Source organism: Mixophyes fleayi, chromosome 6 (genome assembly GCF_038048845.1).
Source record: "Mixophyes fleayi isolate aMixFle1 chromosome 6, aMixFle1.hap1, whole genome shotgun sequence".
NCBI classification, from domain to species: Eukaryota; Metazoa; Chordata; class Amphibia; order Anura; family Limnodynastidae; genus Mixophyes; species Mixophyes fleayi.
In genome coordinates this window covers 81,280,647-81,299,903 of record NC_134407.1, presented here as the reverse complement: position 1 = coordinate 81,299,903, position 19,257 = coordinate 81,280,647, and the positions used below count along the sequence as shown (strand labels likewise).

The 19,257-nt window shown below is 39.9% G+C and overlaps 1 protein-coding gene across 2 annotated transcripts in view; it reads left to right on the top strand.

The window, feature by feature from the left end:
* Positions 1-19,257, top strand: part of STX8 (syntaxin 8) — a 154,578-nt gene that overhangs the window by 39,883 nt on the left and 95,438 nt on the right. For both annotated transcript variants that reach the window (XM_075216955.1, XM_075216956.1), the window contains 2 exons: positions 3,811-3,938; positions 8,848-8,940. In XM_075216955.1, coding sequence (XP_075073056.1) covers positions 3,811-3,938; positions 8,848-8,940 — 221 coding nt within the window. The remainder of the gene's footprint in view (positions 1-3,810; positions 3,939-8,847; positions 8,941-19,257) is intronic.

Sequence of the window (19,257 nt, the reverse complement as noted above, 5' to 3'; positions counted from 1 at the left end):
CATATCTCTCGTACATCCTGAACTTGAGACAGTTTTTAGGTATTACATGAGCATTGCCCAGTCTTGATATTTTCACTGATTGAAATAACTTTGTCTATCCAAAGTTTGATGAAATTGATATGGTATATTTGCACAGATTTTTGTTTACAAGATTGATGAACCTGGTAGTTTACTTCTCCACTCTGCTGCTCTATGATTTTATAAGGGCCCTGTTATACCCCATTCATACTGCACCAAAATCCCGGGTTTTTGCCAGGGCGAGCTCAAACGACCCGGGTCTTGGTGCAGTATGAATGGTACAAGTCAAAAATCCCGGGTCTAAAAACCCGGGTCTTCAACCCGGGATTTATCGAGGGGTAATTCCCGGGTCGGACCCGGGTTGCCTGCACTATGAATGGTGCAACCCGGGTTTTTCAACCCGGGTTGCACAGAAAACAAGCTGATTGGCTGTCTGCCTGTCTCTGGAGGATGATGTTATCGGTGGGGGCCCGTGGAAGATTCGAGAAGGAGTTTAGGAGAAATGGTGGATGGTGGAGTGCAGATTTTGTTGGAGAAAATTGCTTTTATTTCACCACCCACTTTTGCATCATCTTTATGCGTCAAAAAACCAGTCACCTTTCAATGACATCACCATTTTTCAGCCACTGAAAACTGCTCTGGTGATGACTCCCACAAATTGCCAGGGCACAGACTTGTGCAGTATGAATGGGGTCAACCCGGGAAATTCCCGGGTCCGAGGTGCAGTATGAATGGTGTTTCTGAGCTGGGACGCTCCGAGCCCCGGCAAAAAGCCGGCTTGAAAAACCCGGGATATTGCCGGGGCGGCAGTATGAAAGCGGTATTACTTGTGTTCATTTGTAGGGATTAACACCAAAACTGTCTCCAGGATTAAGTTGTAAGACCGATTAGACACCTTCAGCCTGCAGTAAGTGTCTCCTTACAATGAGCCTGAGCTTTGAAATCTTACCCAGAATTTGTGCTATGAGCACAACTACACTTTTATAAGGAGCAGTCTCCTTGGTAATTTGTAATAGTCCCCCGGGGAGTCTATAACAATTCAAAAAGTGAAACCAGTGGAAGTCTGGGATACCTGGAGAGCCACGGTTTGGCCATTCCTGCTTTAGGAGCTGAGATTTTTTGCTTTCTTGGAGTTCCCTGGGGAGATGTCTATACATTGAATCTGGTCTGGCAGGTCTCTTGCAGATCTGTCAAAGAACCACTTTTTCACAACCTGGGCTGGTATTGATACCTCCAGCAGTAGCCATTTACTGTAAGATGGATCTGGTCAAACATCTGTGAACTTAACAGCTTTTCTGTATCAGACGCCCAAGTATGTGCCCGCTGCATCCTGACAACCATGGTAAACCCAACCTAGCCAGGATCTCTGCTTTCAGTATTAGGTATTGCTGAGTATCCTTCTCATCTAATCCAAAGTAAGCTTCATGCGGGTTACCAGTATGGAATGGAGCAGTAACACTGATCTGCTGCAAGTTTCTCTTGATTAGCAACTCTATCAAAGATGGCGAGTAACTTTCACACATATATAATATATTGTAGGATCTATTTTTTGTACTATCCATACAAATGAAGTACTAGGGAAGGCAGAAGGGTAATGTACACATGCTATTTATGAGTGCCAAGCACCTGGATGCTATATATACATTCCTGTAGCCTCTTCTTTACTTCTTGGGATCCTTTAGGGCTGTTGTACTTATCAAGAAGTGATTTTTTTTATATGGCGTTCATTTGCTGCAGGCTGGTATTAATCTGCTACTGATTGGCATAGGCCTTCTGCAAGTAGACATTCATCTGTAAATTTTGTTGTTGCAGTTGGCAAAACTGACACCGTGACAAACAGTTGCACTTTTTACTCACTTATCTTGTGAGGAATGTTTTTATGTTAGCATAACTCCTTTTCATTGATGGACAGCCTCAACCTTTATAAGCCTTGACAGCTCCAAGCGATTTATTGGCTTGCTATACCAAAAAAAAGGAATGGCATAATGAATGGGTATACCAGCCAACACATAACCACTCTATTCAAGACTCCCTTTCCAGTTCTTTTGGTGTTGTCTCATAATATCTCCTAGAGCTCAAAAACCTTTAGAGTAATCTGTGAAAAATCTACATGCACGCTACCTTATTCCCAGTATTTCTACTCACCTAATATGTGTGTTTAATATTCCAGATGGAATTTATAACCATTGACATAATTTGTTTTTTTAAATCATTATGTACATGCATGTATTTTCATTATGGTTTTGTTGAAAATGTTTGTGTTCCTTTGTGCAGTCTTTGAGTTTCTAGCACATTTGTTTAATAAAATAGTTATATGTGTTATTTTATATTTTCTTTCCTATTAACCTAAGTAATGCTATGTACTTGGTTCTTTGTCTTCAGTTGGATGTTAAAGTATACCTGTTTCCTATTATGGTAGTCATTTTGTGGGACAAACCAATTGTCTATCAATTTAGTAGGTATTAGTGACCTCACTCACAATGAGGTACTTTTCCTTTATGCAGTGGAGGAAGCCATTTTGTGGGCCTACCCAACATTCATTTGTGCCTTGTGTCTGTGCTAGCACTGTAAGATCTGACACAAGACTAGAAATGTAAACCATCTGCTGATTGGATACTTCCCTACTTTCGTGGTCAGAAATAATTACAGAAAGTGGTCAGCAGAGGTCCTCAGTTGTTGTAAGTACCAGGACCCTGCTATATTGAGAAAAAACTGGGATTACCAGGGGATGGGTCCCAATCAAAGTCCTAGTGTGATACTAAGGTAGATTTAAAACAACTTAAGGTGCAAAACTCATTTAAAATAAAAGTTCAATGTAGCACATTAACCACTGCCTATGTGTAACCTGATGGTGCAGATGGCATTATCCAGGACGAAGAGCTCTATCATGTTGTGTGCTCACACAGTAAGAGCACTCAATCTGTCCAGTCCTCTTAAATATAACTTAATAGAGGGTTTCTCTGCAGCTCTGTTGAAGAGGACTGGACAAAATACAAGAGTCCGAGTCATGATACAGTTCCTGGAAATGTGATGTAGCTCCAGCCATTTGCTGCATTTGAGGACAGATCATAAAGGGGGGGACTGTTTTTCTTGTAGCATTGAACGAAAATGTTCCTAATGTTTTCTGGTGATTAAATTATTGTGAACTGTTTAATTGGAAACAGTGATTGAAGAATACGGAGTGTCAGATCCTGAGAGCAGACAGTTCATACCAATATTATTGAGACATTGGTTTATAGTGAATTGATATGCTGCATTGTCATGAACATTGGTTCAACATACAAAATGGCTGCCTACACCTCATGAAGGCCAATTGTTCTGTAAAGCCTATGATGTGATAAGAAACATGTAACTTTATTGTACAAAAGATAAAAACCAGAAAGCTTGGGTGCAATCAGTGTTGGCATGGACATTAATGTTATTCTTCACGGTAGCATCTGAAAGCAGTGGCAGCGATTCATACCACGTCTGCTATTTTCATCACTCAGTAATTTCTAGGGTACACCACATTTTGAGCCATTGCAATATTTAGTGAATTTCCTCTCTTCCCTCCGATTTGTTACCATCTTAAAGGACACTGCAGTGACTCCCCTCCTTTCAGAATAGCAGGTAATAGGACCACAGCTTGTTCTATGCTACCTAGCAAGAGTAAGTAATCTGTCAATCTTCTCAAACCATTTTGTCTTATGTGAATCTTTACATATATTTTATGTTAAGAAACTTTTTTTTCATATTGGGTCAGTTACTTCCGCTTGAATAACTGTATTAAGTTCTTCATTAATCTGTTACCAGGTCGAGTCTGATGACTGGGGGTGCTGCAGGCCCTTCACCATATAACCGATGGGTGATGGAGGAAGCAGAGGAGACCAGAGGACTAGGGGTCCGAGAAATCAAGCAACAGCAGCAGCAGATAATAGCAGGTAACATGTCTTTGTCCATTGCTTCTAAGATGCATGTTTTTTGTTTTTAATTATTATCCACAATAAAGGCAGCTATTTTGTGGGCTGAATGAGAGTATTCACAAGAATACCAGCCTATCCGTTATCTAGGAAGCGGTGACCTCAATCTAGCTCTCATGAGCCATATTCATAAGGACATGAGGGACTTGCTTGTGAATATTGGTTTAGCACACAAAAATGGCTGTCTCCAGTTTGTGTAAGTCACAAATGCACTTTAAGAAGCACGGTGGCCTAGTGGTTGGCACTTTTACCTCACAGCGCTGGAGTCATGAGTTCAATTCCCGACCATGGCCTTATCTGTGTGGAGTTTGTATGTTCTCCCTGTGTCTGCGTGGGTTTCCTCCGGGTGCTGTGGTTTCCTCCCACACTCCAAAAAACATACATATTGGCTGCTATCAAGATTGACCCTAGGCTCTCTCTCTCTGTCTGTGTGTGTGTATGTTAGGGAATTTAGTCTGTAAACTCCAATGGGGTAGGGACCGATGTGAATGAATTCTCTGTACAGAGCTGCAGAATCAGTGGCGCTATATAAATAAATGGTGGTGAGGAAACGTGGGGTGTTTCTTTAATTTGACTCCAACAAGTGCCCCAACAGAGGTGGTAGAGGCTAATATTGTAGAGCAATTTAAACATGTTTGGGATAGACATAAGGATATCCTTACAGAGATAATGGATCAAATAGGGTTTGAGGTTATCATAGGTTAAAAAAAAGGGAGCAGACTGGATGGGCCAACCAGGTTCTTATCTGCTGTGAAATAAATCACATTCTTTAGAAACCAAAATGTTTAAGTGATAATGCACATAAAACAGCCTTGCTGGCGTTCCAGTAAGGCCTTCCCCTGAGTTATTACCATACAACATACCCCATCTATGCAAGAGCGTGACAGTTTATGAATAAATGTGAAGCATTTGATCTAGTGTGTAATATTTACAGTTTTATTACACATTTCCTCCACCAAATGTACCAGAGCCAGACATTGCATTGGTCACAATAGAATCAGCACCCTGCACCTGGGACCACCACAAGCTCCGTTCTATGCAGCAATCTTACACACAATCGTCTCATAGGACATAGCTGTGTGACAGGCTGACACCTTTCTTTAATATTATAAAGCACCCCCCCAAAATAAAACCCAAACAAAACATAATTAAACACAAATCATTTTAATACAATTCTAATTAAAATGTTTCAAGTTTTAATTTGTTTGTCATAATACTACTCCAAATGTATTAGAAGGAATATGTGAAATATAAGGATAATAGATAATAATGCCTCCCAGTGATCTGTATAAAAAACCCTGCCTTTGGTCTGCTGGTTTTATATGGTCATGAAACTTTCTTCACAGTAGGAGGTGCATTCTTCCATATATAATGTATGTCCTGCTATTATTTAAAAAAAAAAAAAAAAATACCTTTAAGAAATAAAAGCAAATGCACGCAGAGCATGCTGGGGATTGTAGTTTCACAACTGGAGAGCCATGGGTTGTCCAGACCTGCTCTAGAGTAACAAAAGATGGCTCTCACCAAGCTCTGTTTTTCAGTATTGTCCACACTTAAAGAAACTTAGACCTAATGCATTTCAAACATGTTTGAGAAATATTTAAAAGTATAAAGCTGGCCAATCTACAAGCTTTTATGTTGTTACAGTGTAAAAGCAGTGGCATATATCTTGTCTCAGAGAATCCCAGTCTTCCAGTGAAATGACTCCACCAAGTGACTTTGGAGGGCCTGTGCGTTTTAGCAGTTATTTGGCAAGATTTGTTTTTAGAATATTATTTTGCTCATCCCTATAACCAACTACAGCGCCGTGCTCTCCTGCTGTCTCGAAATGCTTCAGCATTCTCTGCTTTCATGTAGAGCGGCATTGGGAGACATGATTAAAAGAAGGGGAAAAGTAAGACCCCAGAGTTTTCTAATAGAGAGAAAATGTAATTAGGGCACATCTGGCCCGCTGCACACAGACACACTGATGTCTGTTTTGTGGTGTCTGGAAGCCGGGACATGTTCATGTTGAGGAGAAAGGAAACATTGCCTAGTTAACCCTTCCTCCTGTCTCTTAACCCTTTTTATATTCAGGCCTGGCGCCTAGGCGGTAACCCCTTTATAGTTAGTAATAATTTGATTTGCTGTTTGTATATACCAAGAAGACAGGTATCTGGAGTTTTAGGTTGGAAATATAATTGCTTTAAGATATTTAGCCTGTGAAGTGGGATTTAGGTTTTATTAACCCTCTGCGGTTTAGGATGACATCACCGTGTTAGCAAGATTTGACAAAGTGGTTAACTGCTTGGGTAAATGTGGTATTGTCTGGAACCATTCTATACTAGAGTGGTGTGTAGCCAGCTGTATAGCCACATCTACATTGTATTATCCCAGACCCTTTCCTTGGTTGTCTGGCCTGTAATAAAATGCTGGCACATAGTTACAAATTAGGAAAGGTTCATCATGACGGAGTGATGTATTTTCTCAGCTTCATTATTACTTCATATTACTATGTAATTCCCAGTAGTGCAGCTCTTAATGGGGGGAATTTCTGGAAACTGTTGCATTTTTTAATCTGTACTAGGAAAAGGGGCAGAAACATATTGATGGTTGTTGGTTACAACACCTTTTTGCAATTACCTGTTCACCAGTTTTCATCCATTGAATTCTCCAGGAACCAATTAGTTGTTTCTTTTTGTTTTCCATATTGTACTTAAAAAATGGTTGCTAGTGGTGATACCAACATTTTTCTGTACACCAGTTTTTAAAAATATCCCTAAATTTGTGCAAGGCTCTTGCGTCTGTACACAAGGACTTTTGGGATGCTGACCAGGCAGCAGAGCTTCACCATGTTTTATTTACAAGAGATAATTTGATTACATACATAAAATGTCTCCAAGAAGGTTTATGAAACGCATAGATATCTAGAAATACATATAATGTCACTTGGTACATCATATCTCCACACAATTGCAAGGCACAATCTGTCATGTTTAAAGTATCATGCTTTAAAATATCATATATACCTCTATCTTTTATGTGGCAGAAACATGTATAACATATATAATTGTGGATATCTGTTTGGACCATATATCTAATGAAAGACAAATAAGATTGCTTGTGACTTGTAATTGTATATAAATGTGACTGTTTGTTCTACTAATATAATTTATCTTTTTTTTTTTTATTATTATATTTTTAAATAATAAAACATTTTTTTTACTGATTCAAATGGTCTCCGAGTTCCCTGCTTGTGAGCGTTTACAATCCGGAGGGCTAGAGCGTTAGTGGGGCTCTGAGGGGAAATAGTTATGGAAGCTGGTAGTAAACCCAGAGGCAGAAGTAACAGGCCGGTGCAGTATAAACTATAGGAAGGAAACTGAGGAGTAGGTAGGTAATGGGGTTGAGAGGAAAGAGGATCAAGAGTGTGAAGACCTCGTCCTCTGTAGCAGAGAGGGGTGTGTAGAGGAGTGGAGAAGAAGGTGAGTAGGGGGGGGGGTGTTTCATCTGACTAGAAGAGATTTCATAACGGATGGTGTTGATTCCCCCCCCCCCATTTTAAAGTAGGTTACATAGTCACGACAGAGACGGCACTGTAGCAAGAACACTGTATGTATTTGTAGTGGAGACAATTTGAAGCAAATTTTTTTTTTTACCATTGGCGCATTGTGTTACAAAAGCACATATACAGGTGTGGGGTCTATTTGGAGTGCTAGGATTGGGGCTTAGAACGCAGAGGACGATGTGTGTTGGCTGGACCAGCCTTGTCTAGGGCTTAGAGAAGTGTAGTGTTGTAGAAAGTGATTGATTGGTATGGGCAGGACAAGATATCATTCGGAATGGTTCAAATGAGGATAAGAAAAGGATTGGGTCAAGACTTGTTTTGTATAGCTGTGGGTGTGCAGATGAATGTGTTGGAGGCAAGTTGAAGAAGGCGACTTTCTTGTTCTTAGCTGCTTTGTTTTAAGATGTACATTCAAATTCTCTGTTCATTAAAGCGATTACTTGATACATATTTAAAAAATAGGGGCTACATAGCTTGGAAAAATTAAGGACCAGTTAGGGTCATAAAATGAAACCTGCCATTTTGTGATCTGAACCGATGTATATGAGCAGGAAGTCTATAAAGTCATTAAGAACCAGTGACATCACTGAGGCAAAGTCAAACAAGCAATTTTGTGGTTTTAATTAATTTCCATGACCGTGTTGCCTATCAGTTCACTAGCACAAAGTGTCTCATCCCTCAATGGCATCACTAATTCCTAGTGGCTTGGTAAATGGAATATCTTTCCAGCCCACACCACAATTGGCTGCTTCCCCTCTCTGTTTTCCAATTGGCACACTGTAGTGGGATAGCTGATGGTGAGAGCAGTGCTTCAAGTGGAGCAGGCAATATACTTATTTGTAAACCATTCTCTAATGGGTAAACCACTCCCATCCTCCTGTCCTTGTTGAGGATGCTGTGAGAGATGGACATGGTATTACCATCCATGGGATGAGGAGAAAATCAAAACACTAATTTAAGGCCCATTTTTTGGGAGTGGTAGATCTTAAAATGGACTTGTTGACTAGAGTGTGAGATAGCCATTGTATGATTTGAATTGCCAAACATGAGAATGCAGCCTATAAATCACAAATCAGAACCAGTAGCTTGTGAATATTTGCTCTTCAAATAAGTGATGTCACTGGTTCCTAGTGAATTAATAATCAGCATTTACGTGACTATTGGTTAGGTCAACAAAATGTCTGTCTTGTCTGTGTGTAGCTCACATGTGTTCTGTACACATTACCCAGTCCTCACTCTTTCCCTTGCCATTAGTTTGCTAAAAGTACTATACACTATGGTCATTCCATACATGTATAAATATCATTTCCTTTCTGTGTGCAGAACAAGATGCTGGCCTGGATGCTTTATCGTCAATTCTAGCCCGACAGAAACAGATGGGCTATGACATTGGAAATGAATTGGACGAGCAGAATGGTGAGTGATGGCCATGGCCTTGTTTATTTATTGGAATATATTTGTGTGACTAATCCCTTCTGGCACTACATGGAAATAAAGCGCTGGGTTGCACTTACAATTTGATGGACCTAGGTGCAGTGCTGGCTTAAGGCTCTGGGTTCTGGGTACTTTAGACGGGGGAGGTGGGGGCACTATGGTGTGATATGGTTATCATTGTTGACAGATACACTAGCAATAGTGTGTGCACTACTTTTAGGCGCACGCAGCTCTGCATTCACGAGCAGTACAGAGTGAAGCAGGACATACCTCCCAACTGTCCTTGCAGTCAAACCAAATCCTGACTAAGGCAGACAGTCACCCGAATTCGGGACTGCCTCACAAGATTCAGGACAGTTGGGAGACTGTCTTGCGCTCTCCTACCAGTTCTTGTCACTTTCACCACCAGTGGCTGTTGGTTTCTTTAGTTGCTGCTTGTCTGGATCCTGGAATGTTGGAGGCCCTATTTGAGGGAAAAAAAATGGACACATGAAATTTAGAAAACTCCAACCAACCCCAGCGTTAAATCAGTAGCACTCATGTCTAATAATTAGGCCTCCCACTAGCCCCATCATTGAAATACTGGTATTCACCTTTAATAAATTCATCTATTTTTCTCCAACCAGCCATGATGTTAAATTAATAGCATTTAATAAATAAACCTATTTTGTTCCCTCCGTACATCCCCAGCATTAAATTAATAGCATTTAGGTATAATAAATATAATTTTCCACCATCATTCCCGGCATTAAATTATTTATATTCACATTTAATAAATAGCCCTCCTCCGCAAACTCAGCCCCACATTCAATTAATAGCCTCAAACCACCCCAGCATTATATTAAAGCTTCTGTCACCTCACTTAAATTATTATGTGAACTATTAAATTAAATAGCCCACTATCACCCCACAAATAAACTAATAGCACCCACCATTAAATAATTAGCTCTGACCTGCAGTCTACCATAACATTAATAGCCTACCTTCCACCCCGGTGATAAATTAATAGTATTTACGTTTAATAAATATACCAATTTTCCGCAACCATCACTGCCATTAAATAATTCATATTCACCTTTAATAAATATGGCTCATTCTCCCCAAACTCAGCCCAACGTTCAGCTAATAGCCCCCAAACCACCCCTGCTTTAAATTTAAAGGTCTCATCATCACACCTTAATTTAATAGCTCTCACTAATAAACTAAATAGCCCCACCATCACCTCACAAATAGCACTCATTAAATAATTACCCTCCACCTACACGCCACCATTAAATTAATGGCCTACCTCCCACCCACATTATATCAAGCCCCCCTCCTCCCACCCCTCATACATTATATTAAGGTACCCCCTCTTTTTCCCTCACACTTACCTTATTCCATCCCCGTGGAGGAGCAGACTCCTCTTTCTGCCTCTCTTGTTGCTCTGCACACGTGGGACAGTACGTGTCACAGGGTGCGCGACCCACATGACACCTGTCTCTTACGGGGATTGACGTAGCCACACATAGGGAGGAAGGTATGGAGCATAAGATATGTGGCCAAATGAAGGAAGGTGGCTGGTCCCGGAGGAGGGGCCAGCCACCAAGTATCATTATTTATTTCTTTGTAAGGCGTCACAGATTCTGCAGCACGTAACAAATAGATAAGGGAATACACATGAGTAGCACAAATGAGTGTGAGTAATGCTATGGGGACTCACACAGAGTGCAGCAAAAGACATGACCGGGAGTCAGATAGACATGGGACAATAGGTTGAGAGGACTCTGCCTGCGAGAGCTTCTAGTGGCAGGAGTGGTGAGAGGCGCTAAGACCAACTGGGAGCAATTGGAGATAGCAGGCAAAGGAAGAGAAAGTGATGGATTGTCCACCAGCTGGCACCCCTCGAGAGTACCTTATCCAAGGGGCAGGGGGCCGGCGTTCACCCACCCCCCGCCCCCCCATCCTTAAGCCAGTTCCAGTTGCCAGTGCCAGTCGAAGTTGATGTAGACTTATAAAGAAAAGTCTCACTGCTATATTAAAAGCAAAAGGTGCTTTCACAAAGTATTAGTTTAAGGGTGTGCACACTTATGCAACCAGCGTATTGTAGGTTATTTATTTTCAGGTTTTTTTCTCCTAAACCTTGCCTATTTGTTTTTCTCTTGAATTTTGTTGGTTGCAAGGTCACATTAAAGGTGGAAAAAGGTCTGACATCATTTTCTTGAGCTAAGGCTTTACATTACAAATACTACATCTTCAATAAGTGTGTATAGACTGTTTATATATTATATTTCTCAATCAGTTTATAATTTACAAAAGGTACTAGAAAAGTGGGGGTTTCATACAAGTACACATAAATAAGAGCCCTCCTGTGCTCAATTAGACGGCTTCTGAAAAAATGATAGAAAAGCAGAAGTCTCCCCTGCATACATCTGTAAATTCAGGTTTAAGCCTTCCATCACTTTTTCACCATCTTAAATCACACACACACTTACATATACACTATGTGAAATCACAGTGGGTTAACCTTGTGTAATGGCAGATATGATGTCATTACCATGATGTCACTCCCATACAAACCCTCCGTTTATAAAAGAAAGATTCTCACAAGCTTTGCTGAACCCTGTTCACTCATTGCTTGGCCTGCCAGCTCTTTTCTTGTCAAGTAGTTGACATTTGCAAGGTGCTTTGTCTTGCGCTGGGTTAAGCAGACGAGAAAACAAATCATTTCCTTGCCGCAGTAAAAAAAAAAACGAGGAAGGTATTTTTTTTTTATTTTTTTTTCAATTCTTGCCTGCAAAATGCGACACATCTTTCAGTGTAAATATTTTTCTCTTGTGAGAAACTAGCTCTGATAAAACAAACACTGAGAGAGTGGGAGAATGTATAATAAACTGACCCAGGGGCCTCTATAAACCCCTTGAAATGATAGACGTTGCAAAGATGCCAGTATGTTAGTCACTGCCATTTGGTGGTATATTTGCAGAATAAAACATGACTGAGAAAATACCCGTCATCTGCACACACTGACAATGGGCACTTTCTTGTTTGACCCACTTTTTAGGAATCCCAATGAATTGATAGGTACTTGAATATTAGCTTAGCCAACAATATGGCCGTCTCTACTGTGTATCTGTGTCAGGTTAAGACTATTTTGTAATTCTGGGAACTCTTCAAAGGAAGTCTGACTGATAACTGATTATTACGTGTATGGAAATATGTTTTTGTAGAATGACTTAGAGTGCCTATATGTTATAGCTGTCTACAGAAAATTAAAGTAAATAAACTTTGTGTGTACATATATAAATTTTACTTTTAGACATGATTATTTTCATTTTAATAATCACTAATTTGCTTTGATCACAGACTAGAAACCATACCTGAACTTTTCACAAGTTCAACAAAACACGAGCAGGAGAGTTGAGTCAGCCTTTCTCCATCTTGTCCTCAGTCGTTCTGTGTGAGTCAGCCGTACTGTTTATTGGAAGCCACACTTTATGACTAACTGCCTATAAACCGATCTCCTCCCTAATTTACCTAGATAAAATTTCCTCTCTCCGTAATTGTAAACATACTCTTCGCCTTTTGTCATACAGCTCATTATTAACGTCCCACAATTTTATGGTCACTAATAAATTTTTATATGATGATTAGGCATTGAAACTTTGTGCAGTTCTGATGTAACTGGCTAGAGTTCAGAAAGCATTCAGATTGGACAGTCTAGATGACATACACTCTAAAATTTAACCGAAATTTTATGGCTACTTAAATCTGTCTTTATATAAGTTATATATCAGTTGTTTTTTTTATTAATTTAGGATATTGAGATGCTTTATTCACATTGACTGAGCGACTTTTTTTTACAGGTTTAATGGGATGGTCTTTAATGTGATTTTCCATAACGCATGTACACAGTGTATATTTCTGGAATCCAGTACATATCCTGTATGTTCTTTCTTACTGATATGCTTGGATTCCAGGCAGCATGTACAGCCTTAATCCTGTGCCTAGTGTGTTTTGTCCAAAGCACAACATCTACGCACTTGGCAGAACCTTGCAATTTGTCACTGGGAGCGCAAACAACCAGCGTTTGCAGAAAGCATGCCCAAGGTGTGCGGGAATCAACCCGTTTGATGACAGGGGCAATGAAGTTCAGGCTATGGAGAAAATGGCATAGTCACAGAAGAATGCTTGGCTCTGTGTTATGCAGATCTCCAGCCACGCAAAGGGGATTATTTACAGATCGGGATGCAGTTTATATGGCCAGTGATGAGAACTTACACGTTGACGTCTCGATGGCTTGTCATGCAAGGTCATAATGATGGTCTTTAAATTTCTCAGACTTCAAATAACTCGGAATTGTTTGGGTGGACCACAAGCTAAATGCGTGTATCCTACATACTTCTTTACAGTACTTGCATGCTCGCAGCACTAATAAGGTTGCCACTTGGCTTGGCATTAGAGGAAAAAGTCAAGCCAGCTTCACTTGCCACCTGGCTCGGTGTTACCAGACCAGATCCAGCCTGTCAAGGTTTCACATCTGGTTGGGAACATTTTTAAAGGTTTCTATCAGACAGACCTGGTTCTGCGTCTCTCATTATTTGCTGAGGTTCCCCTGAGAAAGTCTGGTTGTCGTTGGGAGAAAAAAAACAAAAGACTGTGCAGCATCCAGAGAGTAATAGGATTTAGACAGCAGCAGCCATGTCTTCACTGAACCGCAGCAAATCGATTTGCAGCAGCTCTAAAGGCGAGAGGCTTGGGCTACAACTTTTTACAACATACTAGAGCCTGTCTTTTCTGTTGTTGAGCCAACTTTATTTAAAATTGTCCGTAACAAATGTTGGCACTCCTTTAGTTGTCGCCATTTCAGGACTGGTTTTCAGAGCAAATAAAATACCCAATATAAAAATCACCTAGATGTATATCCCATACAGCCATTGGGACCTGCTACCAACCACTATTATGAGCAACGTGTTTAAATCTCATTATCTTATTCCAGTGGAGTTATTTTTTACACTCTTTTTCCACCATTATTCTTGTTTTTCACAAATTGATCTCCAGAAAGTGTATATAAGAAATCTACCAGATACGCTTACATTTATTTGGAGGCTTGTGTTTTTTGTTTTGTTTTTAGTTGTTTTTGATATTTTTCACTTTGGGCCAATTGAAAGCCAGAGTTTGCAAGATTGGCTTGTTAGTGTGTTTGGTGACCGAAATGCTCTGTGCAGACTGCAGATTTGTATATTTATAATCTGGGATATTGGCAGTGGTGTAAAAAAGAACCAAAGATACCAGAACTGACACCCTTTACTTTTTCAGTTCAGCTCTTTTCTCTACATCAGCACCACTTTATACAGCAGCTGTGGTGGTGGCTACAGCTGTTTTTGATGGAGATGTAAGGGAAAAAAACTTTCCCTTTTTTTTAGACAGGGCTGGAAATGAGATCAAACCTGAACAGTGTATTTTAGCTTCGTACTTATATCATTTTATGGATTGCTTATCTTTTAATGTACCCATAATAAAGTTGAGAATAAGATAGTTAGAATTAGGTAATAAAATGTGACCTATTCCAAGTCTTTTCTTGATCTGAAATCTGTGTATAAATATTAACCTTCGCTCCAGAGCTGTAAGCGACATGTCTCTCATCACCAAGTTCCTTGGAGTTTGCATTCTAAACACATGACCACCTGGTGTTTTCAGACCTATCCAAGGACTGCACTAATCACTCTTCAGTGAACCAGAAAAGTGGAAGGTATGAAGCAAAAGTCTTTGGAAAACTTGATCGCACATTACTGGGAAACTGTTTTCACTTGGGCAGAAATAATAAAATGCACCGGATTCATTTATCCAGGGTAAACTACGTATGAGAGACATTATTAACATCGTCCTGGTCATTTCTCAAGGTGTTCAAGGATTATGTTATGTCATTTTATATGGAGGGTTGTTCCTGTACTTTATAAATAAAATGATTTTCCATACAATAATGGATGATGTATACTATCTCATTGTTGTCAGAACAAATTTGATTACTCCAAAATGTACCTTTCCTTCCCAGCTCCCGTTCCAATATAAAACAAGCACTTTCTTAACATTCTTGGGGGCTGTGTTCATAGGCTACTACAACCAGAAAGTATATATCGTGTTGATAAGGAATACATGCAGGATGTATTCAGTGCAATTAAACAATGTTTATTAAAGTGACGTTGTGGGATGTTGCAGCATCTTTTTCAAGGACTCTTGAGAAAGGGAAGGTGCAACGTCCAGTAATGTTGATTTAACAAGCCTTGTTTAATTGCATTACATATGTGCTGTGCAGAGTAACTTGTTATGACCGCAAAAAAAAAGCTGGATCATCCATAGTACTTGCTAAGTTGAAAGGGGTTTTGCTGCCATAATTATTTGTTCTCATTTCTCATGCCCCTTTAGATAAACCTTTGCTTCTAGCCAGAATCAGGCATTGACTGCTACTATACTTGTGGCGGTTCCTGTTTGGAAGCTGTTACATGTTCCCTGGTTCTGGATTGTTATCTGAAGGGTTTTCTGACTCTTAAAACGAGTCATTCTTTTGAAGACCATCTCTGTCCTTGCCGGAACTACGGGCATCATCATCAAGTCTGTTTCTGATAATTCTCTACTCAGTTTTGTACTTGCAGTTGGTCTATAAGGTGTTCAATTTTGATAGTCTTATTTAGTAAGGGATAAAAGTACAAATTACAAACCATAATTCCTTAATAGTAACAGCATAAGAACAGGCACTTTTATACATAAGGAAGTTTTTCATTTGTATCTTTTTACAAGGTTTGCTTTATTGAATAAATATTTTGCAATGTTTTACTTTTAACTAGCAATTGCAGGATGCATCGTTGGCCAAAAGAGAGACATAAGGAACAATTTGCTTGTTTTTGTTCACAGTTCTTTTAAAGGCTAAATCCACTGAAAAAGGATGTTGCCTAATTAAAATCACTACTAAAACTTACTGGATTAAACTCTGACACTTGAAATAGAACTTTTGCTTAAAACCACCTGTTGAAACCAGAGAAACACACTTTTGCTGCCATATGACGCGTAAGTTTTATAAGTACTGATTTTTTCCCATGGTTACAAATGTTGCTAAGGAAGCTCAGTGTGTCCACATTTTTTTTTTGTGTTGCGCATGTTGCTAAGGAAGGTTAGTTATTCTCCCTGTAATGTGCTAAACAGAACATTTCATGCGTGTAGGTCTTATTTCAAGTGTTACACCAGTAAGTTGTAGTACCCAGGATTTAATTAGGAAAAATATTTTTTACTAGAGTTAAGTGAGCATAATATCCTTAATTTTTCAGTTTTAGATCTCGCCAGTTTTCCTGGGGTGCCTCCATTTTGTTTTACATCAATTCTGTTTGGCACTTTCAAAATGCTGACTGGTTCTCAGAGACTAACTGGAGGAGGCCTAGAAAAAGCAACTGCACGGGGGTACCATAATATCCCATGCACAGTTCACTAATATCATACAGCATATAATACAGTGTCTATCTCCCATAGATTGTAAGCTTGCTGGCAAGGCCCTCGTACCTCTCAGTAACAAAACAATATTGGGTAATACATACAGTTTGTTCCCAATTGTAAAGTGCTATATGAATATATGATGATGATTCACTTGTCAGCAATTTTTCCCCTCACAGTCCCCAATCGCTAATTTATGTCTGGGATAACACAGAACAAGGACCTGGGCAGTAACCCCAGACAAAACTTGGGGGACTGTAAGCATGGGTGCTATACAGTGGCAGAACACAACATAGCAGGACCCATAGCAAGTTTTGGGTGGGGGTTCGGCGATGCCGGTCCATCCTCTGTAGGCCACCACTCTGCTCTTCTGAGCATGCATGAGGGCCAGCTGTCTGTGGTCTTACTCCACATTCTCAGAAGAGTGAGGCCTAAGGCACTGCAAGCCCCCTCATCTCTGGGCCCCACAATGGCCACACGCCCTGCAGTGGTGGTTGTTCCACTGATACTATATAACCACCCACTATTGGGAATAAAGTTTGGAACAGGGCTAATTAATGTAAACAACCTATTTCTGCGCATCTGAATATATCTTATATATTTGTCCCTAAATACATCAGAAACTAATCATCAAAGCCTTTTGATTGGAATTGCCATATTCTGAAAAATTGGGATGTGCAATTACATTTCTATGTGGCAGCACAAGTGTAAAATGTCTATTGACACTATTTTTGTACAAACTTGTATAGGTTTGGGGATAAGGCATTTCATCATCAGTTTGGCTGATTTGTCATTCAGTTTTGTGCAGGTAATTATTGCATGTGTAGAGTCTTTATATGCAATATAATACCACAAACATTCTCCATTAATCTTTCTGTAAATTCTATGTAAACAATCAAACAGTTGACTTACAGTACTTTTTTCCAATGTGAAGAATCACTCAAAAGTCCTTCCCCCACACTACACTCATAGAACGCGGCAACAGTAAGGACACGTTAATTAAGTAAATCAATTATTGCCTCGTCCCCAACAGGAGTACAGGTGACTGCGGCAGCACTGTCCCAAGCAGCCCCAAAAAGGGCAGTAACAAAAGTAAGAGAAGGTCATTGTCAGTGCCTGAGTGTGTCATTTGTATTCGGTAAATGTCAGTCTGTGTGTCAGTGTGGATCTGTGTATTAAGGAAATGGTTTTTTTTATATATATTAAAACAGGGTTTGCCAAACCCAGTCCTCAGGGCTCCCCAACAGTGCAGGTTTTCCATATCTCCTTGCTGGAGCACAGGTGTATTCATTACTGACTGACACATTGTATCAGATCCACAGGTGGTCCTAATTATGTCACATGTGATCCGAAAAACCTGCACTGTTGGGGAGCCCTGAGGACTGGGTTTGGGAAACCCTGTATTAAAAGTTGAATATTATAAAAATAATGTACCTGTTACTTTAAATTATAGCAGAAATGGAAAGTCACCTTGAAGTGCTATGACCTGTATACAATGGTTATCTGGCCATGACATTACTCTATAATTTCTCATATTTATATGTTTTACAATAGAGGGAACATTACAACATACACAACCAAGGTTTTCATAAGAGCCATGACTACAGAGCTTCATTTCCCGAGCAGTTGCATCATTGAGTAGCGCAACTTGGCTCTCGTCTATTAAATATTTTAAATTTTTTTTTCAGTCTTTGCCCTCACCAGTTAAGTGCCCTCTTTCTGAGAACACTCCATGAACAATACAAAGACATAGTGATATGATCCGTTCCTTGGCATCAGCTTGGTACAGCTCCTTATTACCTGGCACAACACAGCCCCAAGAGACGGGCATGCGGCAAGGAGCTCAAGTAAGCAGCTGACAAAAGACCTGACCTTTTAATTTCATAATACAACATACAACCTCCAAACAGTGGTGACAATAGGCAGCTCCATTTAATTTGTACGAAAATAGCAGATTTTGTTCCATTGACAGCTTCGTATTGAGGATTAGCCTCCAGCTGATGCATTTTTAATAGGCCCACGGGTTGCCTTTCTGAACTTGAAGGAGTCCTTCCGGGCTGCTTATTTTTCCGTCGCTGTGTGGTTTGATGTCAATTGGGTTATATATGTAGAGATCCCAGATGCTTGCCAATAAAAAATAGAAGTACTAATTAAACCAAGATTGGTTAGGAGGTTGAGACTGTGTTAATGCATTACCAAGTGTGAAAATTCAGAAACATTTTTCAGGAGCATAGGACTTAAAGATTGTGATGTCACATTATTGTGACACTGCTGATGATGACATCACTGGCTGACCTGTGGTATCCTGGGACATTTGGAATTTTTGCAATGTCAAAGTTGTTTGTGCATGTGTGACCCTCACATTCTCAAGTGCTACAGTTGGCCAGATGGGAGAGCGTTTTACCACTGATGATGTATAGTTGTCTGCCGTGCTAACAGTGAGACCCAGCAGGATGAGTGGGAGTAGAGTTACTTGAGGCTGCTGTTTATATTTCTCCATCTCATCCATGGTTTTACAATATAACTTTGACAATGGAGACAATAAGATGTTTAGCCTAAGCTTGTCTGATTCGTACAGACTTTTTCTGAATCCCCTTGGAAATCTTAAACATTATGGCTTAGATTGCAAGTGTTTCACAATTCGTTTATATACATATCTTACAAAATCTTGCACAGGCGACCATTACAGAGGGGTTTAAATTAGCTTGTTCACACGTATGCCCTGGGAGAATTAATAAAAACCGCATGCATGCTGTAGATGTGTTTTAGTGATGCAGCAAACCCTGGGAAATAGGGTTTTCTGTGTTGTCAGATTTCAAACATTTTAGAATAAAGTGG